General features: G+C 59.7%; 6 protein-coding genes and 1 non-coding gene across 7 annotated transcripts; 4 read left to right on the forward strand and 3 right to left on the reverse strand.

The window, feature by feature from the left end:
• Positions 1-205: 205 nt before the first annotated feature.
• TRAVEDRAFT_69441 (RhoGAP-domain-containing protein) lies at positions 206-6,089 on the forward strand. The gene is made up of 10 exons (XM_008036387.1): positions 206-334; positions 1,006-1,462; positions 1,530-3,626; positions 3,690-3,982; positions 4,042-4,679; positions 4,736-4,837; positions 4,894-5,007; positions 5,060-5,387; positions 5,442-5,503; positions 5,556-6,089. Exons 1-10 carry the CDS (start codon positions 210-212, stop codon positions 5,678-5,680), a joined length of 4,341 nt encoding a protein of 1,446 aa, XP_008034578.1. The 5' UTR covers positions 206-209; the 3' UTR covers positions 5,681-6,089.
• Positions 6,090-6,259: 170 nt separating this feature from the next.
• On the reverse strand, positions 6,260-8,218 carry TRAVEDRAFT_161742 (uncharacterized protein). Its single transcript, XM_008036388.1, has 6 exons — positions 7,924-8,218; positions 7,354-7,852; positions 7,263-7,303; positions 6,873-7,209; positions 6,610-6,811; positions 6,260-6,548 (listed from the first exon to the last, which is right to left on the reverse strand). Exons 1-6 carry the CDS (start codon positions 8,205-8,207, stop codon positions 6,373-6,375), a joined length of 1,539 nt encoding a protein of 512 aa, XP_008034579.1. The 5' UTR covers positions 8,208-8,218; the 3' UTR covers positions 6,260-6,372.
• Positions 8,219-8,327: 109 nt separating this feature from the next.
• TRAVEDRAFT_t25 lies at positions 8,328-8,407 on the forward strand. Its single transcript has one exon. It is a non-coding gene; the product is annotated as a tRNA-Gln (tRNA).
• Positions 8,408-9,154: 747 nt separating this feature from the next.
• On the forward strand, positions 9,155-10,761 carry TRAVEDRAFT_113337 (glycoside hydrolase; the record flags this gene model as incomplete). Its single annotated transcript, XM_008036389.1, has 9 exons — positions 9,155-9,424; positions 9,538-9,822; positions 9,884-9,995; positions 10,053-10,138; positions 10,191-10,202; positions 10,271-10,280; positions 10,334-10,546; positions 10,617-10,639; positions 10,702-10,761. The coding sequence occupies 9 exons, from the start codon at positions 9,155-9,157 to the stop codon at positions 10,759-10,761; spliced, it is 1,071 nt and encodes a 356-aa protein (XP_008034580.1).
• A 126-nt stretch (positions 10,762-10,887) lies between these two features.
• TRAVEDRAFT_26706 (uncharacterized protein) lies at positions 10,888-12,781 on the reverse strand. Its single transcript, XM_008035399.1, has 3 exons — positions 11,612-12,781; positions 11,329-11,542; positions 10,888-11,259 (listed from the first exon to the last, which is right to left on the reverse strand). Exons 1-3 carry the CDS (start codon positions 11,821-11,823, stop codon positions 10,969-10,971), a joined length of 717 nt encoding a protein of 238 aa, XP_008033590.1. The 5' UTR covers positions 11,824-12,781; the 3' UTR covers positions 10,888-10,968.
• A 1,640-nt stretch (positions 12,782-14,421) lies between these two features.
• On the forward strand, positions 14,422-14,975 carry TRAVEDRAFT_43727 (uncharacterized protein; the record flags this gene model as incomplete). The annotated part of the gene is made up of 3 exons (XM_008035710.1): positions 14,422-14,550; positions 14,624-14,857; positions 14,919-14,975. 3 exons carry the CDS (start codon positions 14,422-14,424, stop codon positions 14,973-14,975), a joined length of 420 nt encoding a protein of 139 aa, XP_008033901.1.
• A 201-nt stretch (positions 14,976-15,176) lies between these two features.
• On the reverse strand, positions 15,177-17,991 carry TRAVEDRAFT_161748 (kleisin alpha). Its single transcript, XM_008036390.1, has 7 exons — positions 17,945-17,991; positions 17,772-17,892; positions 17,577-17,716; positions 17,411-17,526; positions 16,848-17,359; positions 15,830-16,797; positions 15,177-15,766 (listed from the first exon to the last, which is right to left on the reverse strand). Exons 1-7 carry the CDS (start codon positions 17,945-17,947, stop codon positions 15,503-15,505), a joined length of 2,124 nt encoding a protein of 707 aa, XP_008034581.1. The 5' UTR covers positions 17,948-17,991; the 3' UTR covers positions 15,177-15,502.
• Between the last annotated feature and the right edge of the window lie 124 nt (positions 17,992-18,115).

Here is an 18,115-nt window from a genome sequence, read left to right on the forward strand (position 1 = left end):
CCCCAGCGCAGGCCGCGCGCGCGCCCATCGGCTCCCTACTAGCCTTCTCTGGCCGCTAGACATTCGCAGCAAGCACGCACTCGCGTTCTTGGCATCTCTCTCGCCTGTGGACAATTGTGCCTGCGGTCACTCTCTGAACAATCTGTCTGCACCTCCCGTCTTCCCATCAACCCATGCTTGCCACCCTGCAACCCCCACATAACCCAGCCATGAGCAGCTACATGGACAACCAGAACGGCGGCCCTACGCAAACTCTGCTGACGGAAGATAGGTGCTGCCCCGGGTGCAAGAAGTCGGTCGTGGATGAGCATGGCGGTGTCGTGGTTGCATTTGGGTAAGTCCCTTCTCCGGATCTCATACATCTCGCGAGCTTGCACGGCGAAGTCGAGATTCGAGGGCCCCGACAATCCCCTCCTTGCTCGGTTGCATTCCTAGCGGTCCTCTTTCCTCCTGCAAACAGACGAAGCTTCTCCCTCAATATCGCGCTCTCTCAGGCGGCAGTGTACCCCGGTATCTCGTAATCCCGGGGGCACTCACCTTTGTGAACAGCTACACTTCCAGGGAGCAGCCTCGGTCTCCGCGCCCAATCGACGCGTTCAACCCCGATGACCTTGAGCCCTCCCTGCTGCGGGTAGCGTTCTTTCCACCATTGCAACTACTGCTGCGCGCCAAGTCTGCGCGTCGCTAGTCCGTTGCTATTCATGGCTGCTTCGGCCTAGACCTTGCGAATCGGGGCTTCCACCCCCGGAAATGCGCTCTACCGAGACGCACATAGCTGGGGATAGGCGTAACGCTTGTCGGCCTTGGTCAGCAAAGCAGCAATTGTAGTACAATGCGATCTTGGAAGCGCTTTTCCCGTGCGTCATAGTGTTATCGCCCCTGCCCGGCATCCATGCGGCTAGGCAGAGGAGGCCGTGGGTTGTTGAACCCTCTGTACATCTTGTCTCTTCTCGCTTCGGTTTGATACGCCCGAGTGCCTTCGCTGACCATGTCTCGCGCCACTAGCCAGTCGTTCTTCCACGTCGATTGCTTCAAGTGCGCGAAATGCGGAAACCAAGTGACGGCCGACACGAACTTGCTACTCCTCTCGGATGGATCCCCTATATGCGCCAACTGCTCCTACAGCTGTAATGTCTGTAAGCAGCCGATCCTCGACGAAGCTATCATGACAGGAGACGACTCCTACCACGCCCACTGCTTCAAATGCAAGGTGTGCAAGAACCGCATCGACGAACTCGTCTTCGCCAAGACCAGCCAAGGCATCTATTGCATGAACTGCCATAATGAGCGGGTCGCGCGCAGCCGACGGCATCAGGCGCGCAAGCAGGAACGGGCAAGGGAGCAGGAGAAGGAGCGAGAGCGCGCGGCACAAGCACAGGCCGCCGCTGGCAGCGCGAGTGGAAGCATGAACGGTAGACAAGGCGACTCACGAGATGGTCAGAACGGCCGTCCATCGGCGACGGTGCGTGTTCGCGTCCGTGCTCACCTGCGGTGATGAGACTAAGAACTTTGTTGTGAAATGTGCACAGGCCGGCGCAGAGCAAGGAAGACCACACTCACAGACATCAGGGGAGGGCTCGTCGCCGGACGTCACCTCCCCACAAGGCGCGCTCTCCCGCTCTAGTTCCAATCGCGCGCCGGGCTCGTCGGACGACCATTCGGCGCCCTCGTCAGCGAGCGTACGGCGGGGGTCGATCCTGTCCAAGCTGGTGGCGACGGAGTCGCAGCATCGCCAACAAGACCAAGGTGCATCCTCCGTCCCATCGCCGTCAGCGGGCAGCCCGCCGTCGTCACAGTTACTGGGTTCTCCCGCGGAGAAGGCTTCCATACGTCTGTCAAAGAGGCATTCGGGCATGTTCATAGGCCTCCCCGCCTCGCCCTCCATCACGCGTATCAACCCCAATGCAGGCAGGCCATCGACCGCAGGCAGCTCTACAAACAGCTCTCCCATCGAACACCTGCGCTCGAATACCTCCCCCACGTCTAGGATGGACTCACTCTCGGTGCCCAGCTCGAGCGACAACACAACCGGCGGTCATTTGACTAAGCGCAGGAGCTTTGACGCGCGGATACAGCCCCTCAACGTGCTCCGTCCGAGCTCGAGCAGCGTCTCGCTCAATACGAGCAACGGCACCCCCGCATCCGAGCGTGTGCGCTCCCCGCCTGTCGTCATTGATACCGACCCCCACTCCGCGGGCAGGGAGTCCCCAAGCCCATATTCTCCCTTGCGCGACTACTTCAGCCCTTACGGCTCGGCCGAACCCCAGTCGTACACCGACAGCGATCACCAGGAATCGCCAATCTCCCCTGCGGTACGCAACGGTCAGGAGTATGACGCACAGCGCGCTGCAGCGGGGCGTGGGCGTTCCGCGTCGTCGAGCGTCCCGGGGCCGAGCGCGAATCAGGTACAGGGCAAGCCACCGCGCCCCACACTCAACCTGGACAAGATGCCCTCACGGTCGTCCAGTCTCGCAATCCCATCGTCGTTTGAGGCTCTCGAAGCTGAGTCACCGTCCAACCTCGTGCTGGATCGCAGCCCACGGACGCCCGAGCACCGCCCCCCGAACTTGAACCTGAACGGCAACAGTGTCCGCTCGTACGATCATCTCGATGGGGGATACAGGAGCCCGGACTATATCCGCCAGAGCGCGTTGTCTGGCGTCGAGTTCGAGGTACGGGGGAGCGGGAGCTCACTGCCATCTTCCCCCGCCCACTTCGTGGACGTCCCCCATGGCATCGAGAGCGGCACCGACACAGAAGCGGAGTCCGACGAGAACGGCATGTCGAGCCGCCACAGCGAGGCGAGCAGCGACCGGCCACCCTCGCTCCCACCCAAGGACGCGTCCCCGCAGCCGTACCAGCGCCCGGGAGACCTACGCATCGACGTCGGCGCGCGGCGGCACGGGGCGGAGACGGAGGACAACTCGGCGGACGAGGCGGAGTCGTCGCCCGTGGAGCGCACGTCGCACTCGACGTTCATCGCGCCCGCGCTGCCGCCGATCCGCATCTCCATGGGCGGCGCAGACTTCTCGGACCTGATACGCACGATGAGCGGCGTGCCGAAGGGCGCGGAGAAGCTCCGCGACCTCGACTTCACGCTCACCCCGCCGGATTCGGCTGGGCAGCCGACGACGCCCCGCAGCGACATTACTGTGCTCGGGTTCAACGACGGCGCCAGTGCGGAGGAGGCGACCCCGATGAAGCGCCAGCCACCGTCGACGGACAGGAGCAGCAGTGGCGCCACGAGCCCGTCGTCGACGTCGTCGCACGATTACTCGTCGCAGGAGGGCGCGCGCCGGTCAAACGACCGCGAGCGTGTGCGATTCGACTCCCTTGCGCGGTCTGGCACGCCACCACTAAGCGTGGCGCGGCGGCGCGTAGACTCTAACGCCACCAGCCAGAGCATGAACGGCCAGCGGAACGGCGGCGCGCGCATCACTGTCACTGCACCGGCAGATGGCGTCGAGCATGCGCGACAGAAGCTGCAGGAGGCTGTTGTCACCGCCTCTGAGCGCGGGACCCCGCTGGTTACGCTTGACGTCGGGTTTGTGCAGACGGTCCTGACGTTGCTCGAGCAGCAGCAGCATGACTACAGTGCGCTGAAGGGCAACTTGGATGGCATGAAGGTACGTACTGCGCCTACCTTTCGGGAGATTTGATCGGCTGACATGATGACTTGTGGCGTGTAGCGGGCGAGCAAGCAGTACATGGACGGCCTGACCGTCGCTCAGACGGAATACGACCGAGAGCTCAAGGCGCGGCGCGACGCTGAGGCTGAAGTGACACGCTTGCGAGTGCTGTTGTCAGGTCAAGCTGCGCGGCTGAACGCTATCTCGGGCGAGTCCAAGCGTCAGGAGGCGCAGAAGCAGCTGTCTCGAGAAATCACTGACCAGATGTCGACGCTCGAACGCGACTTGTCGAAGCTGAAGGTCGAGCGCGACATGACATTGGCAGAGGTCGAGCAGCTCTCCGCGTCCCGAAAGTGCGTGATGACAACCCCCCATACGTCATTGTTTTGCTCACTTCGCCATTGTTCACCAGCTCCCCCGCCGTGGCTAATTTCGAAGACGGCGGCGCCTCGATGACAAGGGCGCTCTCGATGCGCTTTGACAACATCAAGACGCAGTACCAGCACGAGCTCATCCCCTTGACCGAACAGCGCGAGATCCTCGTGCGCGAGCTTGCGGAGCTGAGAGCCTCACGGGACGCTTTCCTGGAGGAGACCACCGTCCTCAACCAGCGCAACGAGGAGCTCGCCCAGCTCAACGCCCAGTACCAGCGCCGCCTCGAGGCCGCCGCCAACCCCGGCCCGCCCAAGGAGGACAACGTGCTGCAGGAACGCCGCGACAACAACTCGTTCGACCGCGCACGCTCGCCCCCAATGCTCAACGCCTCTGTATCGTCCACGACGCTCGCCGCGACCGACGAGTCGGCCGAGACGAAGTTCATCAAGATCTCGAAGCCGGACGTGCAGGACACGCCGCAGCCAGTGAAGGCACGGTTCATCAAGTGGCCGGGCTCGAAGGCGGCGCCGAAGGAGAACGTCGCGGTGAACGGCGTGGACCAGGGCAAGCCCAAGTGGCGCACGGAGCACATCTTCCAGCAGGTCAGCGTGCTGCGCGTCGCGCGGTGCGACCACTGTGGCGACAAGATGTGGGGGTCGCAGCTCCGCTGTACTGGTAGGTCGTGCGGATGGTATTGGATAGTCGCGATGATGCTGATGAAGGGATCGTAGCTTGCAACGTCGCGGTGCACACGCGTTGCATACATAGCGTGAACCTCGCATGTTCGCAGCAACAGGTATTGCGTGACGATGGACAGCCTCTGGCGCCCCTACGTACGTGTTTATAAAGCGTATATGAGTGTCAAGACTCAAGACTAACCCTCTTACAGCACCCTCCATGTTCGGCCGGGATCTCATCGAGCAAGTCAGTGCTGACTCAAGGGAGGAGCCAAGAGTACTCCCGGTCATTGTTGAGAAGTGTATCGACGCAGTCGACTATATCGGTACGCCAAGAAGGTCGCGTTCTATGATTATCTCTCTAACACGCCCTATCAGCTCTTGACCTCGAGGGCATCTACCGCAAGACTGGCGGTTCAGGCCAGTCCAAGATGATCACGCAGCTGTTCGAGCGCGGCGACTATACATCCTTCGACCTTCGGGACACCGAACGCTTCAACGACATCTGCAGTGTCACATCTGTGCTCAAGTCGTACCTGCGTGCGCTGCCAAACCCGCTCCTGACCTTCGAGCTGCACGATCAGTTCATCAGCGCTTCCACTCTTCGGGATCCGTCTGTGAAAGCTAATACGTTCGCCGACCTCGTTCATGAGCTTCCGAGGGAGCACTACTACACTCTGAGGGCACTGATGCTCCACCTCAATCGGTACGCCTATCGCACCCGTTTCTTGTGTACGCGTATTGACGAGGTCATCTGTAGTGTATGCGAGAGAAGTGAGCAGAACCTCATGCACGCAAGGAATCTCGGCGTTGTTTTCGGACGTGAGTCATATCTACCGGAAATGACAGACCAGCTGCTGACGCGTTCGTATAGCAACATTGATGCGTTCGCGCGACCCCGGCGCGGAGTTCAGCGACATGGCAGGCAAAGCACTTTGCATCGAATGGTTAGTCGAGAACGCACCACGGGTCTTCGAGCAGCTGCCGCCCGTCTCATGAGCCCCAATTCCCGTCACGATGTGCCCCTATAACACTATCACTATCCGTATTTGTCCCGCGCGCCCGCCTCTCTCTATCTCTCTCTTTCTCCTTACATCACGGTCTGTAGCCCTGTAGAACCCGCACCGCCGCTGTACCAAAATATCCCTCCCCTCTCTGCATTCCCCTTGTTTATACTCTCCACCATGCCTCCATTCTCCATTCTGCGTTCCCCTCCATCTGTCTTGGGTAGCCTCTTTCTTTCCACCGGGGACCTCTCGCTTCGTTTCTCTCGTCTGTCCCACTACTACTACTACGCGTCTTCGCGGTATGTACGGCCGTAGTAATGCCCGCTCGTTGCATCCTTCCACACTTTCACGTTCTCTTCTCCGCAGCATTGGTATAACGCCGCAGCCTACGTATCTATACCCGAGCCCTTATAAATATGTATACCAGCCTAACTACCGAGCCCTGCAATGCAGACCGTTGTCCCCCGGGAGCAGGGGGTATGGAACGTCGCTCATACTACCGGAACTTACATAGAAGATGTATTGTGCATCTCAAGCGTGCGAGATATACACCCATGATCAAAATCCACATGATATATTGTCCAGAAGAACGAACTGGAGGAAGCGAAGGGGAATAAGATAGTCGAAAACATGGATAACAACCAAGAACAAGATATCGTCATATCGGAGCAACCAAACCCGCGGTCACGTCTGCTCGCGCGACCGCTTCGACCGCGCCGGCTCGTTGTGCAGCGTGCAATAAAGGAAATGTCGCCGAGGGCCCAGCGTCGCCGTCCCCGCGACAGCAGCTACGCGCGCCCCGAGCGGCGCGGTGTCTGTCCCGCTGCCACGTACGCCCAAGGAGAACATGCGGTCGAACACTGCAGAATGTCACATGTTAGCATGCGGCCCCGCCTTAGGCTTGGGGAAAAGATAGCTTACAGGTAGCGACGAACGCCTTCGCGGTCGTCTGGCAGCTGAGGTGCGTGAGCGAGAGCGGCGGGCTGACGCCCTCGAACGTGCGGAGGTACCGGAAGACCATGGACGGCTGGCAGGGCCCAAAGCGGAACACAGCCTGATACGCCTGCTTCCACTTCTCCTCGAGCAGGCGTGCGCAGTTCGCTGGGTCCGGACACGAGAGACACTATCGATGCGCGCGACATTAGTCAGACCCTGGATGATCACAACAGACGGCAAGCACATACACATTGGTACTCTTTCGCGATCTGCACGAGCCCGAGCTTGAGGACGCGCTCGAGGAACCACGTACGGCGCTTCTCGAGCTTGAGCAGCGTCGCGGGGCTGAGCGTGCTCAGCTCGTCCTCGGACCAGCCACCGGGGTTGTCTAGCACGAAGCGGCTCGCCTCGCTGTAGAGCGCCTCCTCGTCGAAGAGCTCCGCGATGCGCATCGCCTTGAGCGGGCGGCCCGCCGCGTGCGTGAGCAGGAACGTGAGGCACTCCGTCTGCAGCGCGGGGACGTGCAGCTTATGCGAGATGTTCATGAGCCCCTCGACGTTGTTCCAGGTGATCGTGCACACGAGGCTACAGCGCGCGTGAGCGGACGGCGAGCGGGGCGCGAGTGGGCGGGTACATACTGGGGATAGATATATTTCAGGAAGTCGTGGAAGGTACTAGCCTACGCTGTGGTTAGTGCACTCGGTCGACGCGGCTACCCGACGCTCCTACCTTCTCTTCCTTGAGCACGATGATCGCGTCTGGCCGTTTGTCCTGCAGTCGCGTCTGCCGCCGCTTTGATGTTCGGGACGCGAGCGACGCCGGCGGTTTGCCGTCCACATCCGGGGCCTTTGCCTTGCCTTTCAACGTCGTATTGGGACTGGTCGGCGTCGCGGGGCTTGATTGCTCCAGCTTGCTCAGGCTGTCCTCACGGGCCTTCGCCTTGTCCTCGGAGCTCAGCTCGCTCTCGCCGTCGGTCAGGTCGTCGCGGATGATGTCGACGTCAAACGCGAGCTCGTCCGGGTCCAAGTCTGGGTCCATAGGCGCGAACGTGATCTCGGACTGCCGCTGTGAGGAGGCACTGCCGCCGGGCACCGTGGGTGGCTGCGAGATGGTGATCACAGAGGACATGGACTGGGGGCGCGCTGTATCGCGCTCCGTTTCGGCCCAGCCGCCGCTGAGCGCGGCCTGGAAGAAGGCGGAGGCAAAGTAGAGGACCTCTTTATGAGCCCTGGACCGAGCGCACGGGTGCTCAGCCACAGCACGGGCGCGTGCGGAGGATGCGGGTGCGGGGGTACTCACCAGAACGTGGTAGCTTCGACGACGATCTTGACGTTCCCGGGGAAGCTGTATGCGCTGGTGAAGGTCTCTTCGATCTCGATGGGGTCCTCCATGTCGCCGTTTGTGCTGAGGGAGGAGGCTATGCCATCCGACTCGTACTCTTCGAAGTACCAGGGCGGGGAGCCGGCGGACCTGAATATCCCGGCTGCAGCGGCGTGGGTCTCTGTAGGGGAGCTGAGAGAGGCGGAGTTGAGGTTGTTGGGCCCTCGTGAGTTGCGAGCGATGAGGATATGAGGCGGGTTCATCGTCGTCGTCCAAGTCTCAGTCCAAGCATCTCCGAGTCCTGGCATTCCGTTTCCTGTTAGTCTCGTTATGCGGGGTCAGCTAACTATTTAATATTGTTTTGTTTTTTAAAGACATCCAGTGGCGCTATAGTGTAGTGGTTATCACTTGGGATTCTGATCTCAGTGTTCCCAAAACCCAGGTTCGAGCCCTGGTAGCGCCTATTTACGCCTGGCTTCTGCTTTTTCCCTTTCACATGTAGTAAGTGCTTCTCAGACCTGTGAATCAAGCCTCCCACCGTTGGCCAGTTGGGCTTGTATGTTCCGTTTCATTCGACCCCTATATATGTAGCTGCCATGAGAGGGAAACGAACTCTGCTCGACTCCACCTAGGGTAACGCCATCTTAGAATGAACCCGCCCGCAGGTCGAGGGCAATATTTGCTGGGAAATGCTGCGATGGCCTTCTGCAACCATTCCTAGTAGCTGTGATCAACTCTTGGCTGTCCCCACATCGCGTGCGGTCGTATGGGTTGTCCTCACGCACCACTGCAGAGCCTCTTCGAGTCCGAGTCGTCGCAAGCTTTCGCTCAACCTGCGAGCTTTGTGCAAACCCCGTTCAACCAACGTTTCAAGCGGCAGCCATCCTGGATTATCTCGTCACCACAAAAATTGCACTACAATGCAGCAGCCCGGCTATGTAAGTGCTCACTCAACCCTTGGCTTGTACACTCGTCTCAGCTTCCAGTTTCAGGAAACGCGCATGTCCATTACGGACAGCCCAGTACTATCTTTGCATATCTTGCCTTCGATATGGCTCCGCGGAAATTGAGGCTGCTACGACCCTGCAATGCACAGCGCAGGTTATAATCCGCACATCGCGCTCTACGTCCTCAGGTCGAGCCTGCCACCTCGTGCTCTGTCCTACAGTGCTTCTCCTCGGGTTCACTCTCGCCGTGCGCGCTGGTGCAGATGCAGCCCGTTTCTTTCTCACCGCTCTACTTTGTCTTGGCATTTCTGGGATTGCTGTCGGGGACGGTACTCTCTGCCAGTGCGCCTACCCGGGCAAACAGCGGTTCTCCGAAGGCTCAGACCGACATCTGGCCAGCAAACAAAGCCTCCTTAGGGTCTGGGAACACAACATCTCCCGCCTCTAGAAACTCGACGTCATCCGCAAACAATGTGGTATATGGGTCCACACCCGCATTTGTCGTGTACACCGACAGAGTCACTGGCGGGGACGTCCTCCCGCCTGTCTCCAAGATAGAGGTAAGCTCTTCAAATACCTGACCACCCACAGAGCTAATCATCATCTCGTGCATCTCCCCAGGGTTACACTGTTGTGTACGTCCGAGGAAGACAGAGATTTCCCGAGAGCACGGCTAACTTCCTACAGTGTTCTCTCCTTCCTCCTAGTCTCGGGGGCAGCGGACCAAGCCGCCGCCTGGGCTGCATTGAGCGCTGACACGAAGGCCGCTATCAAGACGGAGTACAACGCGGCGGGTGTCAGCGTCATCGTCTCCGCGTTCGGCGCGACGGACGCTCCGACGAGCGGCGGCGTGGACCCTGTCGCCACCGCGAACGCTATGGCGCAGTTTGTGCTCGACAACCAGCTGGACGGGATTGACGTGGACTATGAGGTGCAGAGTTACCCCACTGAGCAGCGGCTGCGAGGGAATTTTCTACTAACGCCTGTTCTAGGACCTGACTGCGATGAACGCGCGCGACGGCGGCGCGGAGGCGTGGCTCGTATCGTTTACTCAGACACTCCGCAAGAAGCTGCCGAAGGGGCACTACCTCCTGACACACGCACGTAAGTATAAGTGAACTTCTCTCGGTAATGTTGAGCTCATCTATTCACCGAGTATAGCCGTTGCTCCTTGGTTCTCACCTGTGTTCAACACGACTGGCGCATACTTGACTGTCCACCAGAAAGCCGGTGACTTGATAGATTGGGTAAGTCCCCTCCGCTACCTACTTCACGATACCTACACTCACTTTTGCACAGTACAACGTACAGGTGACGTCCACTTCACTCATCAGCACGCACTGTTCCGCTTACACGAGTCCCCGCCCATCGTTTTGCAGTTTTACAACCGTAAGCCCGCGTCTCGCCTTGTACATTCTCCCCGTCTCACTTCCAGACCACAGAGGGCGACGGCATGTACACAACTTGTGACGGCCTACTCACCACGTCAGGCGGCTTCTGGCCAGGGTCCGCGCTGTTCGAGATCGCACAGGCCGGGGTACCCCTCGAGAAACTCGTCATTGGCAAATACGCCGCGGAGGGCGGCGGCGCGTCGGGCTTCATGGACCCGAACACGCTTGGCGAGTGCGTCGCGCAGGCGCGTGAGTTGGGTTGGAGTGAGTACCGCTTTTAGTGTCATCGTTTGTGTAGTTGAAGGGGATGAGTGCTGACGGGCGTACGGTTCAGGTGCGGGCATCATGACTTGGGAGGTATGTGTGGTGTTTGGAGTATCTTACCGCTGTTGACTAAATGCTGCCGTGCCGTACGACAGTACCCCGACGCAAACTCTGCGTGGATTAAGGCGGCCCGCGGCTCTGCTTTCCCTCTGTGAAGGATTTTGCTACTAGCAAATCGTCATGCTGAACGTCCCCGTAGTCCCCGTGCCTCCTTTTTGTATCATACGGGCTGCTGATATCCGCGATGGAGCTCACGAAGATGGCCTGTCACGCGTGAGAGGGGCATAGCTGATAGTCCAAGAAAGCACAGTACAAAGCAAAGATGCCGAGTCAAACAGGAAGGCCGCCAACAGCTGACGAGCTTACATGATCTCGTCCAGCGTCATGTCGCCCTCCCCAGCGACCTCGTCCGCATCCCCAGCCGCCATCGCCATCTCCGGCACGCTCGCCAGCCTCGCACTCGCACCCGCGCCCGACACAGATCGCAGCTCGCTCTCAGCCAGCCCAGCCGGGACACGGCCGACGCGCGTGATCGTCGTGCGCGGCTTCGCGTCCTGCGGGACCGCGACGGACTTGTACAACCCGAGCTCGCGCTGCAGCCCGTCGTTGTCCACGAGCGCTCCGTCCCGCTCGCGCATCGCCGCAAGCAGTTGCTGCGCCGTTCCATCAGCATACGTTCCGCGTCAATGGGGAAGGGGGAGAAAGGGGAAATGGGGACGCACCTGCTTGGTGTCGTGGAGCTCGCGCCGAATGCGGTCGACGTACATGATGCGCTGCGCGGGGTTGTGGTGCCCGAGCAGCTCGGCGTTGTGCTTGCTCAGTGCCTGCGCCTCGTCCTCGGCGAGCGCGTTGCGCAGCACGAGCGCGTCGACCTCTGCCAGCAGAGCGTTGTACGCCTCCTCGTACCTTTCCGCTTCTGCAAGGTCTGTGCTGAGTCTGTTTGCGGAAAGGCGGGCATCGTCAGTACTTGTAGGCTGCAGATGCTACGAGTCATGAGACACGCACTGCTCGACTTCGCTGCGGAGGAACTGCTCGGCCTGCTTCGCCTTCTGGACCGCAGCGCTCAGACGCTGGCTCCCCTCCTTCTCGCGCTGCAGATTCTGCTCCGCCCGCGCGAGCTCAGAACGGGCATTCGCCTGCGCGGTCTCCAGCTCCTTCTTGATCGTAGCACTCTGCACCCTGGCCTCTGCAAGCTCGGCCGTGTTCTCGGCGAGCATGCGTTGTGCCTCGGCGCACTCGGTCTGGGCACGCTGCAGCGACTCGGAGAGCAGAGCCTGAGTTGCTTCAGAGGCGGAGAGCTCCCCCGTGCGCTTCGTCAGCTCGGCGCGGATGTCGTCGAGTCCCTTGTTGAGGACCGATGCGTGGAACAGGAGGGAATCACGCTGTGAGCGATCGAGGGCGCCCCAGAGCTGAACGTCGGCTAGCACGGCCTGATGTGTTTCGGCTTGCAACGCGAGTTGTTCCCGAGAAACGGTCTCCAGCCCGCTGGCGATGTCAGCTACTGAGTCGGGAATGCCGAGCGTGTCCGCAGCAGAAGCAAGTGCGTGTCGGTACGTATCGACTTCGTGGCGCGCCTCGCGAAGCTGGGTAGAGAGGAACACGTTCTCGTCCTTCACTTGGCGGATGAGGTTCGCGAGCTCGACGACCTGGCCTTCGCTGTTCGCAAGCTTCCTCTCCAGACGGTTGCTGCGCAGCTGCAAAGCAGCCGTATCTCGCTTGGCTTGTTCATGCACAGACAGAGCAACACTCGCGGATGCGAGGCGGCCGTACTCGTCCGCGACACGCGCAAGCATGGCCCGGTGCTGCTCGAGCTGAGCAAGGAGCTCTTCCTCAGTGTCCTGCGAGCTGGCTTCGAGTTCCTCCAAAGCCTGTCGTGCGGACTGCGCCTCCTTCTGTGTCTCCTGGAGTCGCGCCTCGAGATCCTGCGCTGCTGCCCGCGCTTCATCGACCCTGCCGTCCGTCTTAGCCTTAGCCTCCTGCCATCGCGCCTCTGCTGTCTCCCGCTTCTTGCGCTCTGCAGATAGCGTCTTCTCCATTTCCGCGATCTTGCGGTCACGTTCGCGCAGGTCATCCTTGCGCCGCGCCTCCGCCGCCTGCAGCGCCTTGCGGGTCTCCCCGGCATCATTGTGTTTGGACGCGAGCTGTGTGCGCTCGTGCTCGCTCGCGCGGAGCTTCAGCCGGAGCTCACGGAGCTCGGACTGTTCTGTGGTGCTCGCTTTCTTGAGCTCCTGGACACGGACGTCGAGCGCGTCGTTCTGCTTCCTGAGTTTATCGGCGCGCTCGGTCTGCTCGGTGGCGGTCCTTTGTGCGCGGTTCAGCTCGAGCTTGAGCCGTTCCTGTTCAAGATGATGCTGCGCGAGATGTTAGGTGAACGGATTGTAAAGTTGAGATGGAACAGACTCACAGCTTTCTTCTCTTCGACATGTATCCTCTCCAGGTCCTCCAGCTTACGTTGAAGAGCTTGCAGTCGGTCGGTGCCTACGGGTGGCTTCGTGGCGGGTGGCTTGTTCTGCGCGTTCGTCGGGTCTGTGTCATACGCTCCAGGTCCTGCACACGGTCTGTCAATACTTCGTGAGTCCAACAATTATCGCGCAAGGGCTGACCTGGGACGTCTGAGGGCTTGTCCTTGTTGAACCTGTTTGTCTTCTCGAGGAACGCTCCGCGCTTGTAGGCATCGTACTCCGGGTCTTCCTCTGCTATCAGAACAGACTGTAAACGCATGTCGTACATGCTTACCTTGAGGGTTATATGCGCCTGGTCCTGGCACCTCGGAATCTGCAAGCGTGTTAGTGCAAATTCCACAGCAGAAGTAGGTGAATCAGGACCTTTAGCGGCTTGGAATCTGGCGCCCCTGGGAAACATAGTGTGTATGTGCAAGTGGTCGTGTCGAGGTCGTCAGTATCGTCTGTATCGTCGAGGTCGTAGCCACTATGAGGACGCGGTGGCTGAGGATGTTCAACTGGCCCCTGGGTCTGTCGCGTAAACACGACCAAACACCATCGACGCGACGTCGGACGCGCTAGAAAGGCGCCCACGTGACCGTCTCATCACCCGCGACGGTCCACAGTCGGCCGCAGTCGGTCCACTGCTCAGCGTTCAGGCTCGAGTTCGTCTTGCTTCCGATGTCCGTCAGGCAGTTCGCTTTCGAGCATGCATAGGATGCAGTAGGTATTCTGTGCGACCTTCGAGGGCACCTACACTCATCTAAATATTGTGGAATATCCAGCAGTTACACGTCGAACTTCTCGCATCAACTGTACCAATCGAACAAGCCAGTGCCCGAGGCTTGGGGACGGAATCGTCTTGGATCGCATTCGCTGGCCAGTACGGTTTTTCAAAAGACGTCACCATGTAGCATCGGACACCATGCATCGTGCATCATGTTGCTTGGGATGCATGCCTTGAATGACCCGCTCCTGCGCGCGTGTTCCCCGCCTGCGGCCCCACTTCGCCGACTTCACGACCACCCGTGACGAGTTCAGAACGCCAGACGCCACGAAGGAGCACCGCTATGATCATTTTTTCCTCATGCAGGTCGTCCTCGCCCCATCACATAATATCGCTACGACTACACGGTGCAGGTGTGCACCCGGCCGACAGCAAGGCTCCTCTTCCTTCTCCATGCCGTCACTAGGCGGCGGTACCGAGCAGGTACCCTCTCAGCCTCGCCGTGAGGTGCGCGTGTGAAAAATATCTATAGCGTCGGATGGTATGTATAAAGGACGTAGACGTTTGTGTGTATTCTCAGTCAACGGTCCCTCTCCTTTCCCTCATCCACCACTCTCCCCTGAACTTCGCCACCCTCCTACACCACCATGAAGGCCGTCTTCGTCGTTCTTGCCCTCTCCGTCTCCGCTCTTGCCCAGGGTGTGAGCATTACCCAGCCCCCCGCCGGCTCCACCGAGAAGCAGGGCCTCCCCATGACCGTCGTCGTCCAGAAGCAGGTGCGCTCAGTGGCGCCGCACGCCCCTCTCCGCCCCGCCGCTCGCTCACCGCGACTGCGCCTGTGTTATATAGAACTCCCTCACAGGCTCGCAAGACGTCGCAGTCGCCATCGGGCTCCAATCCTGCGGCACAGCGAGCTGCGACAGCCTCCCGAACGAGTCCGTCGGCCCGCTGCTCTTCACGGGCGAGTACGCCCCCAAGGCGGACGCGTCCGGGAACGTCACGCAGAACTACATCGTGCGCGTCCCCGCCGACATGGCCCCCGGCCCCGCGCGCCTCTCCGTCGCCCACTTTTATATCCTCGGGGTGAGTGTAATGTAGCGTTCGGGAAAGTCGTGCTGTGCTGAAGTACTAACGCTTGTGCTAGGCTTCGGAGATGGCGACGATGGACGTGGCGCACACGACCCTCAATATCACTGCTTGAAGTAGCTCATGAACGTTTGAAGGAGAGGATTAACATCTCGTCGGAATGAGGCATTCGCACACGCATTTTCACGGACGCTATTACACTCTTACGTCTTCTAATGCACATCGCAATCGCACGCATTCTTCGGAAGATATATGCTAAGCAGGCATCCTGAGTTACAAACGTCAAGTACCGTGCACAGCTCGTGAGGTACATTCAATTCAGGGTAGGATAGACTGGCAGTCAAACAAAAGCCTACGACGTACTCTAGCTTTGGTGGAGTCAACAACATACACAATACTACATAAGATTAGAGAAGAATAACACCAAGCATTGCGCATAGCTAGGGGACATCAGAGACGACAAGATAGGACTGGTAGGTACGTAAGAGTAGACGAGGTAGTTGTCCAACACAAGAAGGTCGGCAGGAAAGATGATAGAAATATACAATAGACATGTTATGTCGTAGTCGAGGAGCAAGATTTCGTCGTAGATGCCGTCATGGAGCGGTCGTATACAGATCGTAGGATGGGATAGTCGGTCATCTAGAGACCGAAAGCGGACGCGATCGACGGCGCCGCAGAGCCCTGCCTGAGAGCGTGGCCCAAGGGAGAGGCAACGGTAGCGCGAGGGAAATTGGCGGAGGATGAGGGGGCCATGGACGAGTCGTGGCGCTGGCGCTCCCAGAGCTTGTCCTTCGCGCGGATCTCGATGTTTGCAAAAGGCTCAGGCTGATCGAGCTTGACGCAGTCGCGCGTGCCGAGTACGAGCAGCTCGAAGAAGAAGGCAGCCGCAGCACGACGAGACGCCTACATGGAATGCGATACACGCTTAAGAGCGCTGCACTACCAGACACGGGAAGGAGCACATACCTTCTGTGCCATGTTGTTGAAGCTCATGTACTTGTCTTCGGCCGGCTCCTCCGCCGACGGCTCGAGGTCCTTACGGATGATCGACAGCGCTTTCACGGTGTTCTTGCTGTAGCCCTTGCCGTCATCGCTTGATGCGGGCTCCGTCCGCGCCTGGCTCTGGCTTTGACTCGATGCGACACGATCGTCGAATACTGCGATCGGGCATGTCACATCAGCATGGCTCTCGTCGCCCTCCTCCAACATCACGTCGGGTGGTGGGGTCGAGAGTCGGCTAGAGGGGGCCAAGGACTTGCTTCGTGCACGCTCGGCCTCAGGCCCAACGGCGCCGCCTTCGAACTCGGGGATGTCCATGTGGAAGTCCTCGCCCATACCGCTGTTGTCGCCGAAGGCGAAGTCCATGCCGGGGCCCATGCTTGCGCGCCCGTACACGTCGCTGCCCAAGGCGAGACTGGGTGCGCGGCTGCCCTCGCGACGGGCCTGTTCGAGCTCTTCTTCGTCGCCCGCGACGCTGCCGTCCACTCTTCGCTTCTTGCTGGGGGGCTTCTCAGGCGATGCACCACGCCGCTTGGAGGCGTTCAGGTTCGTAACCGGGCGCATGAACATGTCTGCGAGTTCTGGCACGAGACCTGGCGGTGCAGCAAAGAAGAAGGTACCCTGAGCTGTCGTCTTCGTAGGCAGGAAGTGTGCGATCGGGTCGTCCCTGATTTCGAGCAGACGCATAACGAGCGACGAGCGGGGAAGGGTGGAATGCTCTGTCACAATATCGCTAACATCTTTGGTCACCGGTGCACCAAGACCAGCATTGCGGCCCCGTCCGACCTGTGCTCCGGGGCCGTCTGCAAGCTCAGTGACAGAGTCGATGATCTGCTTCTTCTCCTTTTTCTTCTTCGTTGCCTCCTCAGCAACCGCCTTGGGCGTCAGCTGCACATCAGGAGGTGGCGTCTGCGGAGGCTCAGTGAGAGGGGAAGCTGTTCAACGGTCAGCCGCAGCAATATAAACTTGAACACTCAGGACTTACATGCACGCGAAGGGGTGAGGTGGGGAGTGGGTGCGTGATCGCTCAAAGGCTCGTCTCCAAATGAGATACCGAGATCGACGTCCATGCCGCCAGCGTCGCCGAAGCCCATGTCGATATCAGGTCCACCGAATGGGTTCTCCGATTGGGCTCTGCTCCGCACAGACAACAGGTCGAAGTCTCCCTCAGCGTCGTGCGCACCAAGCAAGTGCGAACCCAGCGACTCTCTGAAGGGACGCGGCGCAGCCGCGTCTCGTCCGACCTCTACGCTCATTTCGTCATCTTCGTCGCGAGGAGTTGCGCGGTCGGCCGGGGCAGGTCCGTCACCGAAGTCAAGGTTCAGATCTATGTCGTAGTCTTGAGAGCCAATCCCGTCCGACGGACCGAGGTCGAATCCATATCCGGTGTCCTCTAGGTCGAACGTGAAATCTGCGTTGCCCAGGGTGATGTCAGCCGCACGAGCGATGTGTTGCCCTCCTGGTTGGACGTCTCTGCTCTCGAAGTCTGCGGTGTCCCTGGGGCGGCACATTAGCCACAGTCACACGAGCGCAGTTCAAACGGCATACCAATCGAGGTCAGGAAGAAGAGCATCGAGATCAAAGTTGTTGCTTTGCAGCGTGATGGCATTTTGGTTGACCGTGAGCTGGTCTTCCGTCATGTCGACCAGGCCGGGCCGGAATGCCTACAGGGCATGGTTGGAACAGAATTTGAGGGCAGCAGATGAAGGCGTACCATCTTGATCTTGAGCAGTGCCTCATTACAATCATCCAAGAGGTATTTCGCCTTCCGGCTGTAGATACGAACGACGCCGAGGAGCAGTTGGCCGCTTAGCCGCAGGGCCATGACCTCGATTTCCTGGTGCATGATAGCGTCTACGAACGCGTCAATCCCCGCGGATGGATTCGCATACTTGATTGCAGTACATACCGACAGACTGCTCAATGTCCGTCTGGAGTGTTTGGGTCTTGGAGAGCTTGCGCTCCATATGTGCTGCGAGCCATACCTTCGCCAGGGGCCCGCGGCGGGAGAGGATCGCTTCGGAGTAGAACTGGCCACGGGAGTGTTACCAGATGGCCAAGACAAGCGAGGCGAGGACGTACCATGGGTATCCAAGAAATGCTGAGGAGGTAGCACGCGTCTGCGCGGGGGAGCGGGAGGGGGAGGGTGTCGCGACGCGGTGGTTTGGAACATGCCTCGATCCACGATCCCGCCTTGGCCCCTTTAGGCCCACGTGGCAGCTCTCCCACGCCTTCTTTATTCGGACGCCCGTT

Source organism: Trametes versicolor, assembly GCF_000271585.1.
Source record: "Trametes versicolor FP-101664 SS1 unplaced genomic scaffold TRAVEscaffold_2, whole genome shotgun sequence".
NCBI lineage: Eukaryota > Fungi > Basidiomycota > Agaricomycetes > Polyporales > Polyporaceae > Trametes > Trametes versicolor.